The sequence below is a fragment of the Watersipora subatra genome, chromosome 2, assembly GCF_963576615.1.
Source record: "Watersipora subatra chromosome 2, tzWatSuba1.1, whole genome shotgun sequence".
Lineage (NCBI taxonomy): Eukaryota > Metazoa > Bryozoa > Gymnolaemata > Cheilostomatida > Watersiporidae > Watersipora > Watersipora subatra.
The window spans coordinates 2,855,262-2,880,570 of NC_088709.1; the positions used below are offsets into that span (position 1 = coordinate 2,855,262).

The window sequence follows — 25,309 nt, forward strand, 5'->3', positions numbered from 1 at the left end:
CGGCAATTAACATAGGAGTACAGAAATCGTTTCATTCTAGTCGATTTCAATTTTTTTATTTTCAATTTCATCTGCTGACACATTTGAGTACTTTCGTATTCTAACTGATGTCCAACGCAGTATAAGTAAAGGAAATGACGATGATATTTTTTAACAGTTCTTATGAGATTATTACAATAATTAATTATAGGTTTGGATGACTACAGAACAATGACTACGTAGTACAGATTTTCTAAAAATCTAACGCAGTGTAAGTAGCCTAAAGAGAAAGACGATGATTTTTTTTTCTAACGGTTTTAATGAGATCTCATTACAATAATTAATTATAGGTTTGGATGACTACAAAACAATGGCTACGTAGTACAGATTTTCTAAAAATCTATATCAGTGCATTTTCCTTCTAAAATTGGCCGATATTGCATTTCTCTTTTTGCAGGAGGAGATATATAAACATATAATCTTTTCCTTTCATTATTGCTATTTGTTGTGTATAATAACACCCACACCCAGCACATTACAGCTACCATTGCAATTATCCTATTTGACTGCTAATATTGCATTTCTCAACCATCAGTACCCTTTCTTTTTTCCAATATAACTTTGGTCGTGGGCTGTATGACAGTGGAATTTCTAGTTCATAAAAATATAGAAGTTTCATCGCTAGGTTTTGTAATATAACTTAAAAAATTGTAATTATTGTGATAAATCAAACATTGTCGCTTGTTATTTATCATTATTTATGCCCCAATAAAATCCCCAAAATCAGCCGGCACGACACTTCTCGATTTTTTTTACCCCAGTTAGGCAAACTATGGCGAATACTGCGGAAAAAAAGTGACAGAGGAAAAGAAAACATTTAATCCTACGTGGGCTGTTTCATTTGCTTTCACTGCTGATGTGAATGGTTCACCAGTTTGCTTAATATGTAATGAGAAATTTGCAAACAAAAGGTCAAATGTCGCAAGACACTTTTAGAATAAACACGCAGCCTTTGCTCAAAAATATCCAGAGGGAGATGAGAGAAAAAAGACCATTTCGGAACTGATGCGTAAAGCTAATTTGAGCAAAAATCGCTGCATGAATGAAATTTGCTGCAGTTAGAATTTAAGTTTGGTGTTTTGTTATAAGAAGGACTGAATTAAACATGAAGTTGTAATTTGTTTAAAAGTACTCTTATAACATTATATTTTCATGTTACGATCACGTTATTATTAGCTATTTAATAGCTCTTTCATTGTTCTTTGCAAAAGTGTAACTTTTTCTCAGCAGTTAAATCATTATACATGCCACATCTTTTTGTTTTATGTTTTAAACGTGGTATAAAAGCATTAAAAGCTAAACAAAAACGTTGTGTGTAGTATTTATGTATTTTTTAATTTAAAATATCGAAGGGGTTTTGTGGCTCCCATTGCGTTCTTTCCTGCGGAAAAAGGGTCCAAATGGCTTGTGAGTGGAAAGGCTGCAGACCCCTCGGCTAGGTAGTCTGTTTTGCTACAATGACTACATTGGAAAATCATTTGACACTGATACAATTATTACAAACAGAAAAAACAAAATAGATATCATGAATATGCTCAGTTGAAAATAGCAATGATTACATAGAAGTGTGTGAATAAAAAGGTTACTGTTGTAACCAAAGCTATCATCAACTTTTGAATACGATGATACTGGCAAAAACATTAAAAAATGAGATATCAGACTGATTTTGTCGAATGCTTTGTCTGATCAAATGGAGAGAGAAGGTAGATGCAATACTAACTCAAGATAATATAACAGTCCAGGTTATACTGATCGAATGGAGAGAGAAGGTAGATGCAATGCCAACTCAAAATAATATAACAGTTCAGGTTTACAAGTTTTAAATGTGTTAGTTCTTAGCAATTGCTACAAAGAAGAACAGAAAATTGGAGCTGGTAATAGGACATTTGAAATTGAAATGTCACATTTGAAAATTAAAAATTAAAAAAGAAAGTAATGAATTTTGAAATGGCTTTTAAAAAAATTTTGAAAGCAAAAAAAATGCAAAAGGTAACATCAATTATTAATAAAAATTGCATTTTCATTTAGTGATAAAGATACAGTAGATAAAATTGCTAAAAATGATCTTAGCAGCTTAGCCTTGCAGTTAGGAGTGTGTACTTGCTAGCTTGCTGTTGCAAGCTTCATGAGTTCAAATTCAGTACGGAGCACATATTTCATTCTGAAAACGTTATTGCTATCAGTAGACAGATGACAAACCTTGAGATTTATATATAAACTAGCTGTGCTACCCGGCGTTACCCATGTATTAGAAGAGTATTTGGACCGAAAATTGATTTGTGTTTGGTATACCAACATTTGCCATTCTAACTTTCAAACTATCATGAGAAAAATAAAAACCACTGTAAAGGTTTTAACACTTTGTCAAACAACTGTACCTTTCAAGCTAGTAGCCTGGCATAAATTCCACTAAGCTAGTTAATAAGGTTAGGCTTCCAATGACGGTAAGCCATGACTTTGAGTCTGTATTGTTGTCCAGCTTAGGTGTTCTATTTAGCTATAGCCAGAAAACAGACGGACTTTGAAAAATATAGATATAGATATAAAAATATATAATATATGTAATCATCTATATATATATATATATATATATATATATATATATATATATATATATATATACACATATATATATATATATATATAAATTGTTTCCTCACCCCGGATACCCCGTATGGGTGGTAAATTCTGCTCTAACTTGGGTCTCCTACCAGAGACCTGGGAGTTTGAGCACTCGCCTCAAGATCTTAGCTGTTCTCAATAGCGCACTTTTCTGCAACTCACCTGAGTTGATTGTTGTTGGTATTTGGGCAAGCCACATTTTATGCGCTGGTGTTATTACACCCAGTGCCCCCAATGATTACTGGGATTACAGTTGTTCTTACATTCCAGCATTTTTCAATCTCTTCTCCAAGAGGGAGCTATTTCTTTACCTTTTCTTTTTCTTTGCTGGCTATATTGTAGTCATTGGGTATTTGGGAGCACTTGCTCCTGGGCTGCCATGATTAGCGACTCTGTATTGGCCATTAGGTTTCCTTTGTTCAGCCACATATATGTCTGGTGAAGATCGCCAACCTTAGATATTTGTTGGTGGTAAGCACCATGAAGAGGTTTCGTGTGCCAGTCAATTTCCTCATCATCAGGGCGTAGGTCCGTTGTAAGAGCAGCCGATTGAAATTCAGCTAGCAACTTAATATATATTATATATATATAAATCTCAAGGTTTGTCCATCTATCCATTCGTTGGTACTTCGCCTGTCCAGCTGTAGCGATGAAGTTTTTAGAAAGAGAAATCCACAGCAAGCTGGACTAGTAGTCACAACCTCTAGTTTTGTGGAAATCTATTCGCCAAATACACTACACTTTCCAACTTGCCATACCATGGAATAGGTTTGGTACATACTTGGAGTAAATGCCAATCTTTCATAGCTTTACGTCAAACACCGCGGTTAGCTTTATGTGCAAAGCCATACCAGAAGCAAGATCCATGAAGTCATACCAGAAGAAAAAGGTATGCCCATACATGGAGAAAAATGCGTAAACTCATATAGCCAACAAGACTACTGTAATTAGTATAGACCTGTAGCAGGCACTGCAGTCGGTACGATATGAATTACACAGAAACAAACATAGTAAACATAAATAAATAATGTTCATATAAATAAACATCTTAATTTAAAAGCTAGAATAGCAAATTTTGATGTTGAATATGTTGATTAAAAGTAAGTTTTCTGTACAACAACCTTTTTTATTACCCGAGCAACACCGGGAATTCATCTAGTACAGATATAATTTATTTACGCACTCTAAGTATATGTCAGTCTTACTGTTAACACTTGAAGCCAACTGTAAAATTTAAAACGCTTATTCACTCAATACCTTTATTCAAATACATAATAATCTACATATGTTATTCTCAGTGTTCATCTCAGTGTATGTGTGTTTGTTTGTCCAGTTATAACAATAAAGTTTCAGGAAAAAAAATCTACTTAGCACTGGATTTGGTCTCGGAAACTCCATTCTCCGGGTAAGTATACAACCTACTACTCAATTTGTGCACCTACTGATGCAGCGTTTGTGAAAATACTAGCATAACTGACATGTAACACCATGATCCGTCGCAACGTCTAGCTGGCGTCACGGCTCTTATCATAGTAAAGATTTAGACTAGCTTCAGTTACTAGCTTAATTTACACAAATTCATTGGGTACTTAGTTTATCACCCGTGCGACGTAGGGAATTAAACTAGTAACAATATTAATGTTACATTTCATATATTTAATTCATATCCTTTGTATGACAAAGCTAAAAAGAAGCAATTCTTACTATTTAAACTACGACTTGTGAAACTTTTAGAGAAATTAGAAAGATGAAATAGAAATGTGAACAAAAGAAACGTAAAATTTTAATACAAACATATAGCCTAACTCTAAATTTTCCTAACTTTTTTATTTTCTTAAACTGTCTTAACCTCATCTGTACTTATTATGTTACTTGTACCTGACTGTTGAATATACTGTTAAATAATATTCAACTTTGCTGACTCAGATGTGAATGTGAGTGACACATTCTCTCTATCAGTTCCTAAGTATTTATAATCCATCAACGGGGTTTAACAATAAAATGACTTAAATCGTTGCTACCGCAGCTATAGCAGTAATCTATAATTTATATATGACATGAGCGTGTGCCCTACGTCTTTATCCTTAGCCAACTTGCCACTGTTTTATGTCAAAGTACGAGTGAGTGACAGGATACCTCTTGTTGATGATAATTTATTGGTTATTAATACCCCGAAGTAGAAATCAATACTAAGATATATTCTTGGTTTGCAATCAGTTTCTCTGAGTGGAAAGGTATATAAGCCTGCATAAACTGCTAGTAACAGTTTCATTTCTTTTTATAGACTTTCTGATCAGCTCACATATTTGACTCACTGTAAGTTACTTGTATTTCTCAATTTCCTTACAATAGATTTAAGATGTAAATATCAGCTTCTGTAAATATTTCTGTGCAAGTTACTGACATACTGTGTGGATTGGTCTGTTTCCAAATAGTTTATTGTCTAACTAACTCGGTTACGTATAGTAATAATGAGAGAGAGTTCACCAGCTCTCCAACATTTACTTCCCTACAGATGTATGTGATGTTTATAAAGAGTTTACCAATAGGTGGTCTATTAGTTAATATTTTTCTGTTTAAATTTAAAGAAATGTTTTTGTCATTTTTAGAAAAAGAGGGTTTTCACTTTGACTCAGTCTGTAATCCTTTTGTTTGGTAAGTACAAGTAAGTAAGTACATGTAATTATGTTTACCATATACTAGTTGAATCCCCAGCGTTGCCTGGGTAATAAAAAGTCTCTGGACCGAAAATTTATTTTATTAAAAGGTTTACTTGCAACAAAATTCACATTACAGTTATTTGTTATCAAAAGGTTCACCATGTCTTACTCTGTTGAATTGCAGGTGCAAATATATGGAAATGTGATTACAAGTTCTTAAAAGCTCAAAAACGAACAGTTAATCGCAGCCATCACAAAAACGCCGTAGTTTGGAATTTCTTTATTTTTATGGAGTTCTCAAATATTTTGGTTATTGTTTTGACACGTGGTGTTATCACGTAAAATTAAAGGCCGATAAAAGACTCAATATAAAACGACTCGTAGCACAAGTTTATGACAAACACTTCGGGTTCTACCGAAAAGCTCGTATCAAATATAGATGTTCGCTACTTCACAGTTTTGTTTCAGCTTGGTCTAATCATCTAGTCATAATCTGATCATGTGTCCCATACTTCTTGAAAAACAGCGCGAGCATTTTCTGCAGCAATTTTTGACTATCACAGGAGACCAACAGGCTCGTCATGTTTATCAGATGATGATATGTACTTCTTCGAGCCGAGGTTAAAAGCTTAAACGAATTTTTATGGTAGGTTGTGAGATATCAGTGCTCAAAATGACAGCATTACGATGATGATATGGACGTGTAAAGACAATAGACATGATTTTATTGAATGCGTGAAGTACATTTGTGAAAATATTTCGACGAATGAGGTTGCATAAAAGTGTAAACAGAAGCCATTGCGTTCAGCTACTTCCCATTTGAGCCGTTTTAAAAAGGGATTCTGATCTACGGCGTTTTCGTAATGTCTGCAATCAACTGTTCGTTTTTTAGCATTTGAGAACTTGTAATCACATTCCTACATATTTTTCACCTACAACACAGCAGATTAAGACATGGTGAATATTTTGATACCAAGTAACTGTAATGTGATTTTTGTTGCAAGTCAACCTTTAACATAAACAACATTTACCATTGTAACTTTTAAAGTTCATATCATGAGAAGAGTGTTTTTTGTGCAGTTCAAATGAACTAAAAGAAAAAATAAAACAACTGTAAAGGTTTTCAAACTTTTTCAAACCACTGTAACTTTTAAATTTCAAACCATAAAAGTGTTTTGTTGAAATAAATAAGGAGGAAAAATAAAACTTTAAAGGTGTTTAAAAGTAAATGTGAAATCATTAGCAAGTTTTTGCTAAATTGTCTGTTTTTCTACGATTACAATGAAACATTGTTTGGTATACAATTATATGACTTTAGCTCATTTTAGTGTTGGCATCATAAGTCAGAAATATCGTATAGATGAATAGAGTGGTATAGAAAACCATGGTAATTATCTAATGCAATCCCTTCCTGGTAAAAGTCATCAAAACCATCATCGTTCATAAATAGTAACAACACAATATGTTAACCTTAGTAACTATAGTTACTAACAATAACTTTAGTGCATTTTGTGTTTATGATCTGCAAGAAAATGTAACATTACAATGTGTTACATGCAGATTCTTACCTTCTAGACAGATGAGTAACATAAACGCTGAATCCAATTTAAATGAATTTAGCTTACTAAAAGTATACATGATGGGAGTTTTAGTGGGTATTTTAGTAAACTTTAAACTTTCAGCTAAAATTTCATCACGTAGTTTTTTGCAAATCCAGTTTTATCACAATGGATAACAATGAGATAGCAGCAAAATGGTGTATTGATATTTTTGTTATTTCATCGTAATCAGTACGACAATCGCCGACTTTTAATTTTGAGAGAAATCATTGTTCTTATCGTATGGCGGAAAACAAATTCACCCTAGTATTGCAAGAATGAGAAAGCATCATGTTTTATAGAGGCAGGCAAAAAAGATTTTAGAACTCTGGCATCGTAACCTATGGGCGCAATGTATTAATCAATATGTCATTTAGCGTGTGCTGTCGAGAAAAGGGTATGAGGTATATGATAAGAGCCATAGAATTCTAAGGATTGCGTAGCGGTTAGATGCCTGGTTAGAAATTTGTGGTTGCAATATCCACGATTTCAAATCCAACAAGAATCGAGCTTTTCATTTCAAGATTTTAATAGCTGGGTCAACCAAAGCGCAGACTGAATCACAAACACTGAGATTTATGTATATAAATAAAGATTATATATAATAGTATGAACTATTATCAATTTATATCTTAACTTGAGCTACATTTTTGTTTGTATAAACTTTTAATGCTAGCATCAACTAGTTCATTTACAAAATATTTGATCATGAAGTTGGCACAGTGATCTAAATTACTAGTACTCTTGCTGAAAATTAGTAAAGGAGTTATCTACCCAACATTGGTGTTGATGCAACAACTCCTACTTGAAAAAGATGTTGATGTACAGGCACAACGTAATGATAGTCCCATAGAATTCCTAATTTACTTACCTGTAGGTTAAGCTTAGGTTCTGACTATTTGTGAACTTATTATTAGCATATTAGATATTATATTTACTGTTTGTAGCTGTGATGGTGGATGCTGGAGGAAAGGGTAGTAAGAGGAGCAGTAGCAGTAGTAAGTTAAACTAGATTAACTCTCAGGCTATCAAAGTTGATTTCATAATCAATGAATTAATAATACCTCTCCATACTGTGAGTTATGTTAGTGAGTCATATCTGTTATCTTCATATCATAATTTCTTAGAAAACAGCAGCAAGAGCCATGGCAGCAGTAGTCGTAACAGCAGCAGGGACAGCAGTGACAGCAGTATTGACAGCAATGAGAGCAGTGAAGAGCAACCTGTTAATATAAAAGGAAGTAAAATAAATTTCTGTACTAGTTCAGTTTTTCTAAAGTTGCTTGAGTCTGGGTAATTATGTTCTGATATGAACATCTGTTTTGCACATTTTTTAAAAACTCAAATTTTCACTCGGCATTTGAAGCCATTGCTCAATGTGGTAAAATTGCTGACTCTTCTCACAGGATACTGGTCGAGCTAGAGCAGCTGGTCTGACTGTACAAAACAATGTGGTTCTGGAACTCAAAGTAGAACTAGGACATGCCTGAGCAAGTATGGTCCTACCACTGTTTACAAAGTTTCCTGCAAAGGTTTCTTTAAGCAGACCAGAGCCTGCAACACTCAAAAGTGTTATGGAGATTGTAAGTTTGATGATGATTTTATATTGTCTTTCCTAAACAGATAATAGCAAAATATTTTTAGGTTGAATATAGGAATTGATGTAGTTCACATTCAATTAAATCTCTCTGGTAATCTTAGACAGAAATTTCAATAGTGAGAGTTACTGTTAAATGATCTCTAAAGCTTAATCAGTTGAAACTAAAGACTGAAATAATGATTAGAGGTTGTTGTATTTTACACAGTATGGAGCCTATTACTAGATAACTGGACTTAATAAGACAACTTCCCTGTTGCTATTGTTATTATGATCATGAGAGCATAACTTCTGTGTTTTTATGTTCTTTTAGTTGGATTTATTATTTGTCTATTAATAAGTATATATTGGCTGAATAAAGAACTTTTTAACTGAAATCATATCTAAATATACATATTCCCTCAGCAGATTTTTTCCTTGAATGCATCCAATTACAAACATTCTGAATGTGCTGGGTCACCTGCGATCATAGCATTTTCCTTATATTGGGCCTTTCACACCAAGAAGCTGTGGCTATAAACCTTAAAGGTTGGTTTGCAACAAAATTTACATTACAGTTATTTGTTATCAAAAGGTTCACCATGTCTTACTCTGCTGTTTTTTAGGTGCCAAATATGTGGAAATGTGATTACAAGCTTTTAAAAGCTCAAAAACTAACAGTTAATCGCAGCCTTCATAAAAACGGTCGTAGGTTGAAACCCTTCTCAAAACGACTCAATGTGACATAGTTGAACACAATGTCTTTCTGTTTACACTTTCGTGAAACCTCGTTTGTCGAAATATTTTCACAAATATATTTCACGCATTTAATAAAACCATGTCTATTGTTCTTACGCGTCTATTTCATTATCATTGTGATGCTGTCACTTTGAGTACAGCTGATATCTTAAAACCAAGCTTAAAAATCAGTTTAATTTTCAACCTTGGCTCTAGATGTGCATTTCATTCTTGGATAAACCTGAGGAGCATGTTGGTCACTTGCGATTGTCGAAAAATGCTGCAGAAATTGTTCGCGCCATTTGGGGGGAAATATGGGTCACATGATCAGATTAGGACTAAAAGATTAGACCAAGCTAAAACGAAACTGTTAAGTAGTGAGCATCTGCATGTATATTTGATAAGGGCTTTTCGGTAAAACCTGAAGTGTTTGTCATAAACTAGTGCTATGAGACGCGTTATATTGAGCCTTTTATTGGCCTTTCAATTCACGTGATAACATAATAATAACCACGTCGAGTTGAATACGTCATCAAAATAAGGGATTGCAACCTACGGCCGTTTTTTTCACTGTTTGTTTTTTTAGCTTTTAAGAGCTTGTAATCACATTTTCACATGTGTTGAACTTACAACACAACAGAGTAAGACATGGTGGATTTTTTGATAACAAACAACTGTAATGTGAATTTTGTTGCAAGTCAACCTTTACCTGACAAATACATTTTGAATCTTCGAATGAAGCTCACCTCTGCTATATATTTATTAACCTGAGTCAACTCTGTGTATAACTTACACTAGTTGCAAATCATTTAGTTAAACTAGAAACATTATAAATGAACAAACATCAACTGATTCCTGTAGAACATGGAACAGCGTAACATGTTGTTATGTTGGCATTATTACCGACTACTTACACAACACAGATATGTTTAACAGGGTAAGTGTAGTTGTCGTACACCAACAATACACTAGGTACATAAAATCCTCAATTAAAAGTATACTAGGTCATTCATGAACTCTAAGTACAATCACCTGAGTCTACGATTAACCTTAGTTTGAATTTAAATAGGCCTACACAATCAAAGTTTTAAGGCTGTGAAAAAAATGATGTTTTTGAACTACAAAAATTGTAAGGAGCAACAATCAGCACAGCATTTTTTGACCATAACTTTTATGAAGAAAGTGTTATAATAAAGCTGCAGAGATTGGAAAGACTTTAAATTAAACAGCTTCCCTAGCAGATGATTGAAAAAATGTAGAGGGATGTTTTATTAACATCTTACCCTCTCTCTGCCCACTTCCTGTCTCTGCCCACTTCCTGTCTCTGCCCATTTCCTGTCTCTGCCCACTTCCTTATTTCATTTCTCAAAACTTTCTAAAAGGGTTCATGAGTCACAGTCTTGTCGGCAGCAGTGAAATTGTAACTTTTGTTAATATAAAAATACTGTATGCAGACTGAGTCATACAAGATAAGATATGACAGCCTGTGTTACTCAGTAGGCGAGGTGATAGTGAGAAGGGGATCACGAATAACCAAGTAATCGGTAAAGCTTTAGGGGATGTTACTCAACATGGTAGAAATGCTGTATTGGTATGCTTGCAGACTATCTAGCGCCTGTCGCAACCTGAAATAGATAGCAATTTTCTAATCTAAATGTATACACATAAAAATGATTATGTATTTCTGTTGTAGACTATATATCTGCCTTTTCAGCATGTTTGTGGTATAGCCACACAGAGGTGTGAGCAAGTACAGGTGAAAATCACAAAAGCATTAAGAGACACTTGGTTACTAAGTTATTTACTCGAGTCGCTCCAAGCAAGATTGTTCTGAAAGTAGATTCAACTTGTATGAAGACATTTTAGTTTTCTTTTGTTATGTGAGTAACTGTCTAAGTAGTATATACATGTACTTCCATTCCTCCTTCTTGAGTGGTCTTATCATTTTGCTCAGAAAATCAAATAATCAGTAGACCAACAGCTTCAATGAATTCTACTCACTACCTACTGTTAATGCTTTCACTGACTTCAAGCAACCGTTGTCACTGACTGTTATCTACTGCTATCACTAAGTGCAACCGTTGTCACTGACTGTTATCTACTGCTATCACTAAGTGCAACCGTTGTCACTGACTGTTATCTACTGCTATCACTAAGTGCAACCGTTGTCACTGGCTGTTATCTACTGCTATCACTAAGTGCAACTGTTGTCACTGACTGTTATCTACTGCTATCACTAAGTGCAACCGTTGTCACTGACTGTTATCTACTGCTATCACCAAGTGCAACCGTTGTCACTGACTGTTATCTACTGCTATCACTAAGTGCAACCGTTGTCACTGACTGTTATCTACTGCTATCACTAAGTGCAACCGTTGTCACTGACTGTTATCTACTGCTATCACTAAGTATAAAGAAATGCAATGAATGGCTGACAGCAACTGATACCACTGAGTATTAGTATTGAAGGTCACCAAGTACAGTCAGCTCTTGGAACTGACTACCATCAGCTGCAGTCACTGAGAACTGTTGACTGCTGGCATTAACTTCAATCAACTATTGCTACTTATTGCTATCCACTGCCGTCACTAACTATCATGACTCATATTACCTCGTTCAGTTTACTAGCTTTTGGATTAGTGTCAGTGTTCAGTTTTAACATCTTATTCCGCCAACAAGAGTTGAACCAAATTGTAAAATAGTTCTGTCTTAGCTACTTCCTCTATATCTAAAAGTTTATGATGAATAATTAAAGTTTTTTTAGCAGACGACATAAATATAGTACCTTAGGCAAGATTTTCCCTAATAATTAAATATAATACTTTATTATTTCTTTTATAGAACATTTAGTTGTTATACAGGTTGTAAAGGCTTTGATTAAATATCAGAATCTTACAGTGAGAAGTGAGTCAAATTGTAGATCACATTATGAGACACACGCATACTCTCTTTATCATTTTAGTGTAGTCATTGTTATTGATGAACATAACTATTACACGAGTTATATATATGAGCCAATCAATAAATTATTATATATAATATGATTTGCATAAGTAGTTCATTAAATTATATATATAATACTATATATATGAGTATATCAGTAAATTGTATTTACATGTATTATATCGAATATATGAGTATCGAAACAATTGAAAACATTGTTTCCTCTCCTCAGTTAACTCAAGTGAGCAGTCTGCTCAAGCTCGGGTCTCTTACCAGATCTTATTCATTTTAAAGGGCTTTTCTGCAACTCGCTTGTGTTGACTGTTGTCGGTATGCGGACAAGCCACATTTGGCATGCGGTGTTATTGCACCCAATGCTTCAATGGCTACCCAGAACTACAATAACTACTGCTTTTCTTACATGTCCGCCCTTTTTAATCTCAACTTCAAGTGGGAGATATTTCTTTACTTTTTCTTTTTCTTTGCTAGCTATGATGGAGTCTTTGGGTACTGCTAATCTTATAGCATAACATGAAAAGGTTCAACATTCAGTTTATTAAATTAGCATAGCGTTAGTAACAATCTTTATTGATATCATTAACAATAAAACCAGGCAGACCTATACCTAGATCCTTGATTTCTAAGGCTTTTACCAACCTAATCAAGCAATGCCCCTCATTGAGTGTACTCATATCTAACTCTAAGGCTGAACATCACTTCTTCTACAGCTGACCATTGCTCAGAACATAACATGAAGAGGTTTAATATTCTCATAATATGCTGATACTGTTGAGAGTGTAAAATGGACACAGTTTGATTCACATGCTACAATGTTTACCCGGTTCTACTTTATAAATAACTGTAGCCAGTTAGTAAAAATTAGCTAGTTAGTCATGTGTCTTTATTCTTCATATGTTAAGAGTTATCTAGGCTCAACATTCACCTGTTTATTATTGTCAATAAGTTTTTCTTCCTTCCCCAGTTACAATGCATTAAATTCATCCTAACAAGTTGCAAGCGTAAACCTTTTTTCTGATATATACATGCAACAGTTCTGTATTTGTCAATCATCATAGTAATAGTAACAGAATACTGTCATTTCTGTTAAGATTTATAGCCCCAGCTTTTTGACTTAAAAGGCTAGAAATAAGGGAGATGCTACAACCCCCTACCCATGCCCAGTGTAAAACCAGATGCTACAACCTCTACATTTAGTACAGAGGATTCAAAGTGTCTATAATTAGATGTATTCAGAAGAAGAACTGCTGATGGAGTCCGTATCTGTCTGATTTGATTTCAAAAAGAGAGTTCTGCGTTCAGCCAATATACGTGTATATTTATTAATTATAAATCAATTAATAATTATAAACCAATTATAAATCAAACCAATAGAACATAAAAACAGAAAGGTTTCGCTCCCATTACACAGATCATATGAAAAATAGTATCAGGGAAGTTGTCTTCTCAAGTCCGGTCATTTAGTAGTAGGCTCCATACTCTGTAAAATACAGTGACCTCTAATAATTATTCCTGTCTTTAGTTTCAACAATTTAAGCATTAGAGATCATGTAACTGTAGCTTCTCACTATTGAAATTTCTGTGTAAGATTATTAGAGATTTTTGTCTGAGATTATCATAAAGATTTGTTTGAATGTGATCTGCATGATTTCCAACATTAAAATATACTGTTATTATCTGTTTAGAGAAGACAATACGAATTTATCACCAAACTTACGATCTCCATTACAGTTCTGGGTGTTGCAGGCTCTGGTCTGCTTAGAGGAACCCTTGCAGGAAACTTTGTAAACATTGGTGGAACCATACTTGCTCAGGCATGTTCTAGTTCTACTTTGGGTTCCTGAACCACATTGTCTTGTACAGTCAGACCAGCTGCTCCAGCTTGACCAATATCCTGCGAGAAGAGTCAGTAATTTTACCACCTTGAGCAATACATTCAGATGTCTAATGAAAATTGGTTATTTAGAAAATGTGTCATACTGATGTTTACGTTTAGACATAATTGCCCAGATTATAGAAACTCTAAAAGAACTGAACTAGTACAGAATATTTTTTCGTACCTTTGATATTAACAGGTTTCTCTTCACTGCTCTCGCTGCTGTCACGACTGCTGTCACTACTATCACTGCTGCTGCCACGGCTACTGCTGCCACGGCTACTGCTGCCACTGCTGCCATGGCTGCTACTGCTGCCACGGCTGCTCTTGCTGCTGTTTTCTAGAAAATTATGATATGAAGATGTCAGATGTGACTCACTAACATAACCAACAGTATGGAGAAGTATTGCAAATTCATTGGTTATCAAATCAACTTTCATAGCCTGAGAGTAATTCTAGTTTAACTTACTGCTGCTACTGCTCTTCTTACTACCCTTTCCTCCAGCATCCACCATCACAGCTACAAACAGTTAATATAATATATAATACGCTAGTAATAAGTTCTCAAATAGTCAGAACCTAAACTTGTCCCGCTGGTAAGTAAACTAGCAATGCTATGGGATTATCTTTACATCGCGCCAGTGCATCTTTATTTTTGTTCAAGTAGGAGTTGTTGCATCAACAACAATGTTGGGCAGATAACTCTTTTACTAGTTTTCAGCAAAAGTAATTTAGATCACAGTGTCAATTTCATGATTAAATATTTAGCAAATGAAATAGTTGAGGTCAAAATTAAAACTTTGTATAAATAATAATTATTTAATAATTACACTGTCTTTAAGAATATTAAGAAGTTTGCCTAATTTAAAATTATAAATTGATTTAAAAAGATAATCATTCACCATATTATATACAATAAATATAATTACTTACCAAACAAAAGGATTACAACCAGAGTCAAAGTGAGAACCTTCATCTTCTAAAAACAACACAACATTTTTAAAATGTCTTTAAATTTAAACAGAAAACTGTAAACTAATATATTTATTGGTAAACTCTCTATTGATAAACATCCGACATATCTGCAGAGAAGTGTATGTTGGAGAGCTGATCAATTCTCTCTCATTATTACTATACGGAACCTGAGTTAGTTAAACAATAAACTACTTGGAAACAGACCAATCCACACAGTATGTCAGTAACTTGTACAGAAATATTTACAGAGGCTGATTTTCACATCTCAAATCTATTGTAAGGAAATATAGAAATACAAATAACTTACAGTGAGACAAGTATGTGAGCTGATCAGAGAGTCTATGAAGAGAAATGAAATTGTGTTCCCAGCATTTTTATGCAGGCTTATATACCTTTTCACTCAGAGAAACTGATTACAAACCAAGCATATATCTTAGTATTGATCTCTACTTTGGATTATCAAGAATCAATCAATTATCATCGACACGAGGTACCCTGTCACTAACATGTACATTGACAAAAAACAATAGCGATTTGGCTAAGGATAAAGACGTATGGTACACTCTCACTTCCTATCTAAACTATGGATTAATGCTATAGCTGTAGTAGAAATGGCTAAACTTGATGACTTATAAATGCTTCGGAAATGATAAAAAAGAGGATGTGTCACTCACATCTGATTCAGCAAAGTTGAATATTATGGAATGGTACATTCATGTGTCAGTGTACCAGTAATTAAATGTATTTATCATTTTATCGTTTATAGTGACAAGAAAATGTGTAATAAGTTTTTGTTATCTCCAAACACTCACCAGAGATAACTACTAACTCCTGATCATTAGATGATAACATAGAGAGATTATGTCCAAGTGTTTTAATTCAGTTTGAAAGGAAAGTTAGCAAATCAAATGAGACCCTGACAAATAGACTTGCCTTAATTGATGCTATAAACTCAGATACAATGAAGCTAAAGATAGCACGTTTTTAGAGATGCTCTGCTGTCACATAGTAAGTATTGATTAGTATTCTTTTAGAGGATTTGTTACAGCTGGGTAGAAGCTGCATCAGGAGAAAGACCATTGAAAACGCTTGAGTTGAAAGTAGAACAAGAAAGCTGTCTTTCATTTGCTAGTCAGTTATAATTAGAACAGAAAACAATATTTAATATAAAGCTGTGATCTGTATTTAATAAGAGTGTTATGAGAACATGTATAGCCAGCTACCACAGAGCGCAGCTCAAAGTTTATCTCAATTCAACTTATTTCCTTTCACACTGATAAGAAAAAAACAAATCATTAAACTTATATTACTTTCAAAATAATAATAATAAAAGTTCTCACTCTGCCTTTTCATAAACAACCCTTAGTCGAAAAAATTTGGCTATTTTCCTTTTTATGTAGACACTATAGCTGTGACCTTGACTTTTTCATTCATCTCAATGATCTTTTCAAAGTTCAAGTGTCAATATAATGCAGTCTGGTTAATTATAGAGATGAGACCGTGTACACTTATAGAGCAATATCTTTATAAATCAACCCGTAGTATAACCTTAAATACATGGTTTAAAAATTAGACTTTAATACTTGAAAAAGTAGCACCTAAACCTGCAAGAAGTAGCAGAGCTGGTCTTTTAATACTATAGTAACTTATTACTATAGAGTTTTAATACTATAGTACAATTATAATAGTCGAGTTGATGAGCTGTTATTAGTTGTTATTTCGTGAATATAAACTGTTCATTTCAAAGTTAAATTGAAAAATGAGAGGTTTCACCATTAATGGGTTGAAAATGATTACATGTACAAGAGAAAGGATATGCTATTCACATTTGACTCAACAAGGTAACATCTGATTATACAGTACATTTATATGTCAGTATACAAGCAATTAAATGTGTAAAGTAAGTAGAGATGGCAAAGTTTGACAGCAATTAATCATCTACAGTGACACGTAGATATTCAAAATGTTTTGGCATATCCTTCTTAACATTTTCCATAGATATCTTTCTCTGCTCAAAGACATTCAAAAAATAAAGTTACCTTTTAACACAGTGGGAAAATTACGCGATGACAACAAGCCCGACGCCACGACTAGCTATATAGCTAATCGTGGCGTAGGGCTTGTCGTCATCGCGTAATAAAGATCAATTTATATGAGTAATTAGGTTTTAATATGCAATAGCATATATGCTATTGCATATTATGGGCTTCATCACTCTTCCAGCTTTTTATTTGTTTACTTAGTATTGTTGATGAAAATGAATAAAAAAACAAGTGTGATAATGCTTATAAAAGAAATCAATGTTTACTTTCACTATTGTAGGCTTGTTGTAGATTTGTAGGTTATTGTCTGGTGATAAACTTTGAACAGCTGTACAGTAGCTATACATGTTCTCACCACACTTTTATTAAATACAGACCTTAGCTTCAGATTAAATATTGTTTTCTATGTTAGTTATAACTGACTAGCAAATGATAGACAGCCTTCTGGTACAACTTCCAGCACAATCATTTCCAATGGTCTTTCTTCTGATGCAACTAGTACCCAGCTATAACAAATACTCTAAAATAGTATTAATCAATACTTATTGTGTGACAAAACAACATCTCTTAAGACGTACTATCCTTGACTTACCTTTATTTAAATGTATAGATTCACTAAGGACATGTCTATTTTTCAAGGTCACAATTGATTTGCTAACTAATATTGTCGTCATTCAGCAATTAAAAGCTAGTTGCTATGAGTGGTTGACACAGAGAAATATGAAGCTATTGATCTGGACGTGTCAGAGTTCTATCGATTGTTTTCTTGTCACTCTAGATGATAAATATATATATTAAACCTTCCTAGCCTCATATCTACTTATTTTATTACTTGTACCTGACAGTTGAATATACTGTTAAATAATATTCAGTTTTGCTGAGTCAGATGTGAGTGGCACATCCTCTCTTTCAGTTCCTACATACGTACTTATAATCCATCAACAATGTGTAACAATAACAGGACTTTAATCATTTTTACTACAGCTATAGCATTAATCCATAGTTTAAATATAATATGAGAGTGTGCCTTACATCTTCATCCCTAGTCAAATTGCTACCGCTTCATATCAATGTACATGCTAGTGACAGGGTGCCTCTTGCTGATGATAATTTATTGGTTATTGATAACCAAAAGTAGGAATCAATACAAAGATATATTCTTGGTTTGCAATCAGTTAGTCTGAGTGGAAAGGTATATAAGTCTGCATAAGAATGCTGGTAACACAGTTCATTTTTTTTCATAGACTCTCTGATCAGCTCACATATTTGACTCACTGTAAGTTACTTGTATTTCTCAATTTCTTTACAATAGATTTAAGATGTGAATATCAGCATCTGTCAATATTCCTGTACAAGTAACTGACATACTGTGTGGAGTGGTCTGTTTCCAAGTAGTTTATTGTCTACTAACTCAGGTTCCGTATAGTAATAATGAGAGAGAATTCACCAGCTCTCCAACATATACTTCTCTACAGATATGTCTGATATTTACCGATAGATATATTAGTTGATAGTTTTCTGTTTGAACTTAAAGAAATCTTTGTGTTATTTTTAGAAAATGAGGGTTCGCACTCTGACTCTGGTTGTAATCATTTTGTTTGGTAAGTAATTATATTTATTGCATATAATATGGTAAACTATTATATGCAATAAATATAGTAGTTTTAAGTTTGTAGTTCAATTTGCATCCTCAACCAAGCTAAACTTTTGATACTTAAAAAAGCACAGTAATTTTACATCTATTAAAGAAATATTGTTTGTATAAAGTTTTAATTGTGACCTCAACTTTTTCAATCACCGAGTATCTTGTCATGAAGTTGGCGCAGCAAACTAAACTGTTATTGTTCTCTGCTGAAAACTGTTAAAAGAGTTATCTATCCAAAATTGCTGTAGATGCAACAACTCCCACTTGAACAGTGATTAAGATGCACTGGCACGATGTAATGATAGCCCAGTAGCATTCTTAGTTTATTTACTAGTACAATAAGCTTGAGTTCTAATAATTTGAGAGTTCATTATTAGCATGTTAGATATTATATTTACTGTTTGTAGCTGTGATGGTGGATGCTGGAGAGAAGGATAGTAAGAGGAGCGGTAGCAGTAGTAAGTTAAACTAGAATAATTTTCAGGCTATCAGTGTTGATTCGATAATCAACGAATTCCCAATACTTCTCCATACTGTTGGTTAGGTTAAAGAGTCACATCTGTCATATTCATATCACAATTTTCTAGAAAACAGCAGCAAGAGCAGCCATGGCAGCAGTAGCAGCAGTGGTGGCCGCAGTAGCCGTGGCAGCAGTAGCCATGGCAGCAGTAGCCGTGGCAGCAGTAGCCGTGGAAGCAGCAGTGACAGTAATGACAGCAGTAGCCGTGACAGCAACAGTGACAGCAGCAGTGACAGCAGCGAGAGCAGTGAGGAGAAACCTGTTAATATCAAAGGTAGTTATAATATAACTACCATATCGGGTCTACCTTATCACGACCTTATCTATATTATGGATATCTGTGCCAGCTCAGTTTCTACAAAGTTCCTAAAAATTATGTTCGGATATAAACATCAGTATGACACATTTTCTAAAGAACCAATTTTCACTAGATATCTGAATCTATTTCTCAATGTGGTAAAATTACTGACCCTTCTCACAGGATACTGGTCAAGCTAGAGCAGCTGGTCTGACTGTACAAGACAATGTGGTTCTGGAACCCAAAGTAGAACTAGGACATGTCTGAGCAAGTATGGCTCCACCAATGTTTACAAAATTTCTTGCAAAGGTTTTTCTAAGCAGACCAGAGCCTGCAACACTCAGAACTGTAATGGACATGGTAAGTTTAATCATAAATTTGAATTGTCTTCCCTGAACAGATAATAACAAAATATTTTAATGCTGGTTATAGAAATTCTTGTAGTTCACATTCAAAATAACCTCTCTGATATTCTTACACAGAAATTTCAATGTAGATGAGTTACAGTTACATGATCTCTAATGCTTAATTAGTAGAAACTAAACACTTGAATAATAATTAGAGGTTGTTGTATTTTACAGAGTATGGAGACTACCACTAGATAACTGGACTTGAGAAGACAACTTCCCTGAGACTATTGTCAATATAATCATGAGAGCATAACTTCTGTGTCGTGATGTTCTATTCAATCTATTGGTTGGATTTATAATTTGTCTAATAATAAATATATATTGGATAAATGCAGAGCTCTTTTTTTAAATGAAATCCTATTAAAAGATAAAGACTCCCTCAGCTGTTCTTTCTCTGAATGCGCTCAATTATAAAAATTTTGAATGTCTCACGCTGAATAAAGGGATCATAGCCTCTTCCATATATTGGTCCTTTTAAATCAAAAAGCTGGGGCTATAAACTTTTATAGAAATGACTACTTTTTTACCATTGCAAAAGCGACTGAAAAATACATTTTTAATCTTTGAATAAAACTCGCCTCTCCTGTATATTTATCAACTTAAGTCAACTTTGCTGTTATGTGTATAACTTACGCTAGTTGCAAATCATTTAGTTAAACTAGAAATATTATAAATGAACAAACATCAACTGGTTCCTGTTAAACATAGAACAGTGGAACATGTTGTTATGTGAGCATTATTACTGACTACTTTATACAACACTGATATGTTTAACAGGGTAAGTTTAGTTATTGTACACCAACAATATAGTCGTGTAGCGTGTCTGAAGTTGTACAGAAATCATCGGTTAAAAAGCATTTGTTGACCATAAGTTTTATGAAGAAAGTGTTATAATATAGCTACAAAAATTGGAAAGACTGTCAATAAAACATTATAATAATTAGAATAAGTTAGAGAAATGTTTTTTATAAAAATCTTGCTTTCTTTCTGCCCAATACCTTATTTCATTTCTCTAAACTTTCTAAAAGGGTTCATGAGTCACAGAGTATTCAGCAGCAATGAAATTTTAACTTTTGTAAATCGAAAATAATGCCAAGTGAGTCATAGAACACAAGATAAGATTTGACAGCCTGTGTTACTCAGAAGGCACGATGATAGTGACAAAAGAACCATGAATAATCAAGTAATTGATAAAGCTTTAGGGGATGTTACTCAACATGGTAGAAATGCTGTATTGGTATGCTTTGCAGACTGTCTAGCACCTGTCACAACCTGCCAGAGATAGCAATAAGCGACACATGATTACTATGTTACTTACTCAAGTCATTCCAAGCAAGATTGTTCTAAAAGTAAATTCAACTTGTATGAAGACATTCTAGTTTACTTCTGTTACTTGAATAACTGTCTAAATAGTATATACTCCCATTCCTCTTTCTTGTGTGGTATTATCATTTTGCTCAGAAAATCAAATACTCAGTACGCCAACAGCTTCCATGAATTCTACTCACTACCTACTATCAACTACTTTCACTGACTTCAAGCAACCGTTGTTACTGACTAGCTTTTGGATTAGTGTCAGTGTTCAGTTTTAACATCTTATTCCGCCAACAAGAGATGAACCAAGTTGTAAAATAGTTCTGTCTTAGCTACTTCCTAAAGGTTTGTGATGCATACTTAAATTTTTTTAGCAGATGACATATATATAGCAGGATTAGTTCGTAATAATTAAATATAATACTTTATTATTACTTCTGTAGAACATTTGGTTATAAAGGCTTTGATTAATTAGCAGAACCTTACATTAGAAAGTGAGTCACATAGTAGATCACATTATGAGACACACGCATACTCTCTTTATCATTTTAGTGTAGTCATTGTTATTGATGAACACAACTATTACATGATTTATATACATGAGAAAATCAATAAATTGTATCTATAATATAATTTGCATAAGTAGTTCCATTGGCAATGTGCCAGGCAAATAGTGGTAGGGGAGCAAGTGAGCAAGTGGTAGGCAACTCTCATCACTTCTCATTGCTTATAAGCTGATTTTTAATACCATTTTCCATTGGCAATGTGCCAAGCTAATAGTAAGTGGTAGGCAACTCTCATCATTTCTCATTGTTTATATGCGGATTTCAATACCCGGGCAACGCCGGAAGGCACAGCTAGTTATATCATATATATGAGTATCGAAACAATTGAAAACATTGTTTCCTCTCTTCAGTTAACTCAAGTGAGCAGTCTGCTCAAGCTCGGGTCTCCTACCAGATCTTAGTTATTTTATATGGCTTTTCTGCAACTCACTTGTGTTGACTGTTGTCGGTATGCGGACAAGCCACATTTGACGTGCGGTGTTATTACACCCTATGCTTCAATGGCTACCAGAACTACAATAACTACTGCTTTTCTTGCATGTCCGCCCTTTTTAATCTCAACTTCAAGTGGGAGATATCTCTTTACATTTTCTATCTCTTTGCCGACCATGTTGTAGTCTTTGGGTACTGCTAATCTCATAGCATAACATAAAAACCTTTAACATTTAGTTTATTAAAATAGCATAGCTTTAATAACAAGTTTTATTGTCATTATTAACATTAAAGCCAGGCAGACTTATACCTAGATCTTTGATTTGTAAGGTTTTTACCAACCTAATCAAGCAATGCCCCTCATTGAGTGGACTACTCATATTTAAGTCTAAGGCTGAATATCACTTCTTCAACAGCTGACCATTGCTCAGAGCATAACATGGTTTAACATTCTCATAATATGCTGCTACTATTGAGAGTGTAAAATGGACAGAGTTTGACTCAAATGCTTCAATGTTTATTCAGTTCTATTTTATAAATAACTGTAGCTAGTTAGTAAAAGTTAGGCATGTGTCTTTATTTTTCATATGTTAAGAACTATCTCGGCTCACCATTCACCTGTCTATTATTGTCAATAAGTTTATTTTCTAGAGATTTATCTTTGTTTTATCTTTGAGATTCTATACGAAGTTGTCTTTCCACGGTTACTTTGTATTAAAGTCATCTCAACTAGTTGCAAGCATAAATTTCTTCTTCTGATATATACGTGCAACAAAGTTCTGTATTTGTCAGTCGTCATAGTAATAGTAACAGAATACAGTCATTTCAGTTTAGCTTTATAGCTTCAGCTTTTTGGCTTAAAAGGCTAGATATAAGGGAGATGCTATAACTCCCTACCCAAGCCCAGTGTAAAAGATTCAAAATGTATTCAGCTCAATGCATTTAGGGAAAGACCTGCTGATGGAGTCTATTTCTGTCTGATTTCAAAAGAAGAGCTTTGCTTTCAGCCAATATACATGTATATTTATTAATAGACCAATTATAAATCAAACCAATGGAACATAAAAACACAAAGGTTATGTTGTCATGACACAGATCATATAGAAAATAGTATCAGGGAAGTTGTCTTCTCGGGTTCAGTCATTTAGTAGTAGGCTCCATACTCTGTAAAATACAACGACCTCTAATCATTATTGCTGTCTTTAGTTTATCGAAGACTGCATGTGCCATTTGCAGACGGTGTGCCATTTGCAATTTACCAGTGGATAAGTTATAATCTTTATTTTTCTTCTGAAGTGCCTATTCATTCATTTGTTTCTAATTCTTTTCTCGACATTCTTATCGATCTGAATCAATTTAAATTTCTATCATTACTCTGAAATATACTTACATCTGTCCATAAACACAGGACAAAGACACAGGAGACTTCTTTGAATGTGAGCTACATGATTTTCCATATCTAGCATTAAAATATTCTGTTATTATCTGTCTAGGGAAGACTATATAAATTCATCATCAAACTTACGATCTTCTTTGCAGTTCTGAGTGTTGCAGGCTCTGGTCTGCTTAGAGGAACCTTTGCAGGAAACTTTGTAAACAGTGGTGGAACCATACTTGCTCAGGCATGTTCTAGTTCTACTTTGGGTTCCTGAACCACATGGTCTTGTACAGTCAGACCAGCTGCTCCAGCTTGACCAATATCCTGCAAGAAGAGTCAGTAATTTTACCACCTTGAGCAATAGATTCAAATGTTTAATGAAAATTGATTCTTTAGAAAATTTTCATACTGATGTTTGTGTTTAGACATAATTGCCCAGATTATAGCAACTCTAGAAAAACTGAACTAGTACAGAATATTTTTTCGTACCGTTGACATTAACAGGTTTCTCTTCACTGCTTTCGCTGCTGTCACTGCTGCTGTCACGACTACTGTCACTGCTGCTGCCACGGCTACTGCTGCCACTGCTGCTACGGCTACTGCTGCCACTGCTGCCACGGCTGCTCTTGCTGCTGTTTTCTAGAAAATTATGATATTAAAATGACAGATGTGGCTCACTAACACTGACTAAACTGACAGTGCAGAGAAGTATTGCGAATTCATTGCTTATCAAATCAACTTTCATAGCCTGAGAGTTATTCTAGTTTAACTTACTGCTGCTACTGCTCCTCTTACTACCCTTTCCTCCAGCATCCACCATCACTGCTGTAAACAGTAAATATAATATCTTATATGCTAGTAATAAGTTCTCAAATAGTCAGAACCTAAATTTTACCTACAAGTAAGTAAACTAAGAATGCTATGGGACTATCACTACATTGTGCCAGTACATCTTCTTCGTTCAATGTTGGGTAGATAACTCCTTTACTGGTTTTCAGCAAAAGTGCTAGTAATTTAGATCACTGTGCCAACTTCATGGTCAAATATTTAGCAAATGAAATATTTGAGGACAAAATTAAGATTTTATACAAATGATAATTATTTCATAATTGCAAAATTACACTGTCTTTAAAAATATTAGAATGTTTGCCTTATTTAAAAATATAAATTGGTTTAAAATGATAATGCTTTACCATCTTACTTACATAATTACTTACCGAACAAAAGGATTACAACCAAAGTCAAAGTGAGAACCTTCATCTTCTAAAAATAACACAAACATTTCTTTAAATTTAAACAGAAAACTGTAAACTAATATATCTATTAGTAAACTCTTTATACACATCAGATATATCTGTAGAGAAGTATATGTTGGAGAGCTGGTGAATTGTCTCTCATTATTACTATACGGAACCTGAGTTAGTCGACAATAAACTACTTGGAAACAGACCAATCCACGCAGTATGTCAGTAACTTGTACAGAAATATTTACAAAGGCTGGTATTCACATCTTAAATCTATTGTAAGGAAATTGAGAAATACAAGTAACTTACAGTGAGACAAGTATGTGAGATGATCAGAGAGTCTATAAAGAGAAATGAAACTGTGTTACCAGCATTCTTATGCAGGCTTATATACCTTTCCACTCAGACTAACCGA

General features: G+C 34.0%; 2 protein-coding genes across 2 annotated transcripts; both read right to left on the reverse strand.

Annotated features, from left to right (window-relative positions):
- Window positions 1-13,554: 13,554 nt before the first annotated feature.
- On the reverse strand, window positions 13,555-15,031 carry LOC137386760 (A disintegrin and metalloproteinase with thrombospondin motifs adt-2-like). The gene is made up of 5 exons (XM_068072892.1): window positions 15,004-15,031; window positions 14,540-14,590; window positions 14,255-14,410; window positions 13,912-14,088; window positions 13,555-13,674 (listed from the first exon to the last, which is right to left on the reverse strand). Exons 2-5 carry the CDS (start codon window positions 14,583-14,585, stop codon window positions 13,655-13,657), a joined length of 399 nt encoding a protein of 132 aa, XP_067928993.1. The 5' UTR covers window positions 14,586-14,590; window positions 15,004-15,031; the 3' UTR covers window positions 13,555-13,654.
- An 8,327-nt stretch (window positions 15,032-23,358) lies between these two features.
- Window positions 23,359-24,907, reverse strand: LOC137386761 (semaphorin-5A-like). The gene is made up of 5 exons (XM_068072893.1): window positions 24,868-24,907; window positions 24,425-24,475; window positions 24,140-24,289; window positions 23,798-23,974; window positions 23,359-23,436 (listed from the first exon to the last, which is right to left on the reverse strand). Exons 2-5 carry the CDS (start codon window positions 24,468-24,470, stop codon window positions 23,417-23,419), a joined length of 393 nt encoding a protein of 130 aa, XP_067928994.1. The 5' UTR covers window positions 24,471-24,475; window positions 24,868-24,907; the 3' UTR covers window positions 23,359-23,416.
- Between the last annotated feature and the right edge of the window lie 402 nt (window positions 24,908-25,309).

Coding starts and splice junctions, on each gene's coding strand:
- LOC137386760 (XM_068072892.1), bottom strand. CDS start 14,585: ATGGTGGATGCTGGAGGAAAGGGTAGTAAGAAGAGCAGTAGCAGCA. Junction 14,089..14,254: donor GAAACCTGTTAATATCAAAG/GTACGAAAAAAT, acceptor CTCTTCTCGCAG/GATATTGGTCAAGCTGGAGC. Junction 13,675..13,911: donor CCAGAACTGTAATGGAGATC/GTAAGTTTGGTG, acceptor TGTATTTTACAG/AGTATGGAGCCTACTACTAA.
- LOC137386761 (XM_068072893.1), bottom strand. CDS start 24,470: ATGGTGGATGCTGGAGGAAAGGGTAGTAAGAGGAGCAGTAGCAGCA. Junction 23,975..24,139: donor GAAACCTGTTAATGTCAACG/GTACGAAAAAAT, acceptor CTCTTCTTGCAG/GATATTGGTCAAGCTGGAGC. Junction 23,437..23,797: donor TCAGAACTGCAAAGAAGATC/GTAAGTTTGATG, acceptor TGTATTTTACAG/AGTATGGAGCCTACTACTAA.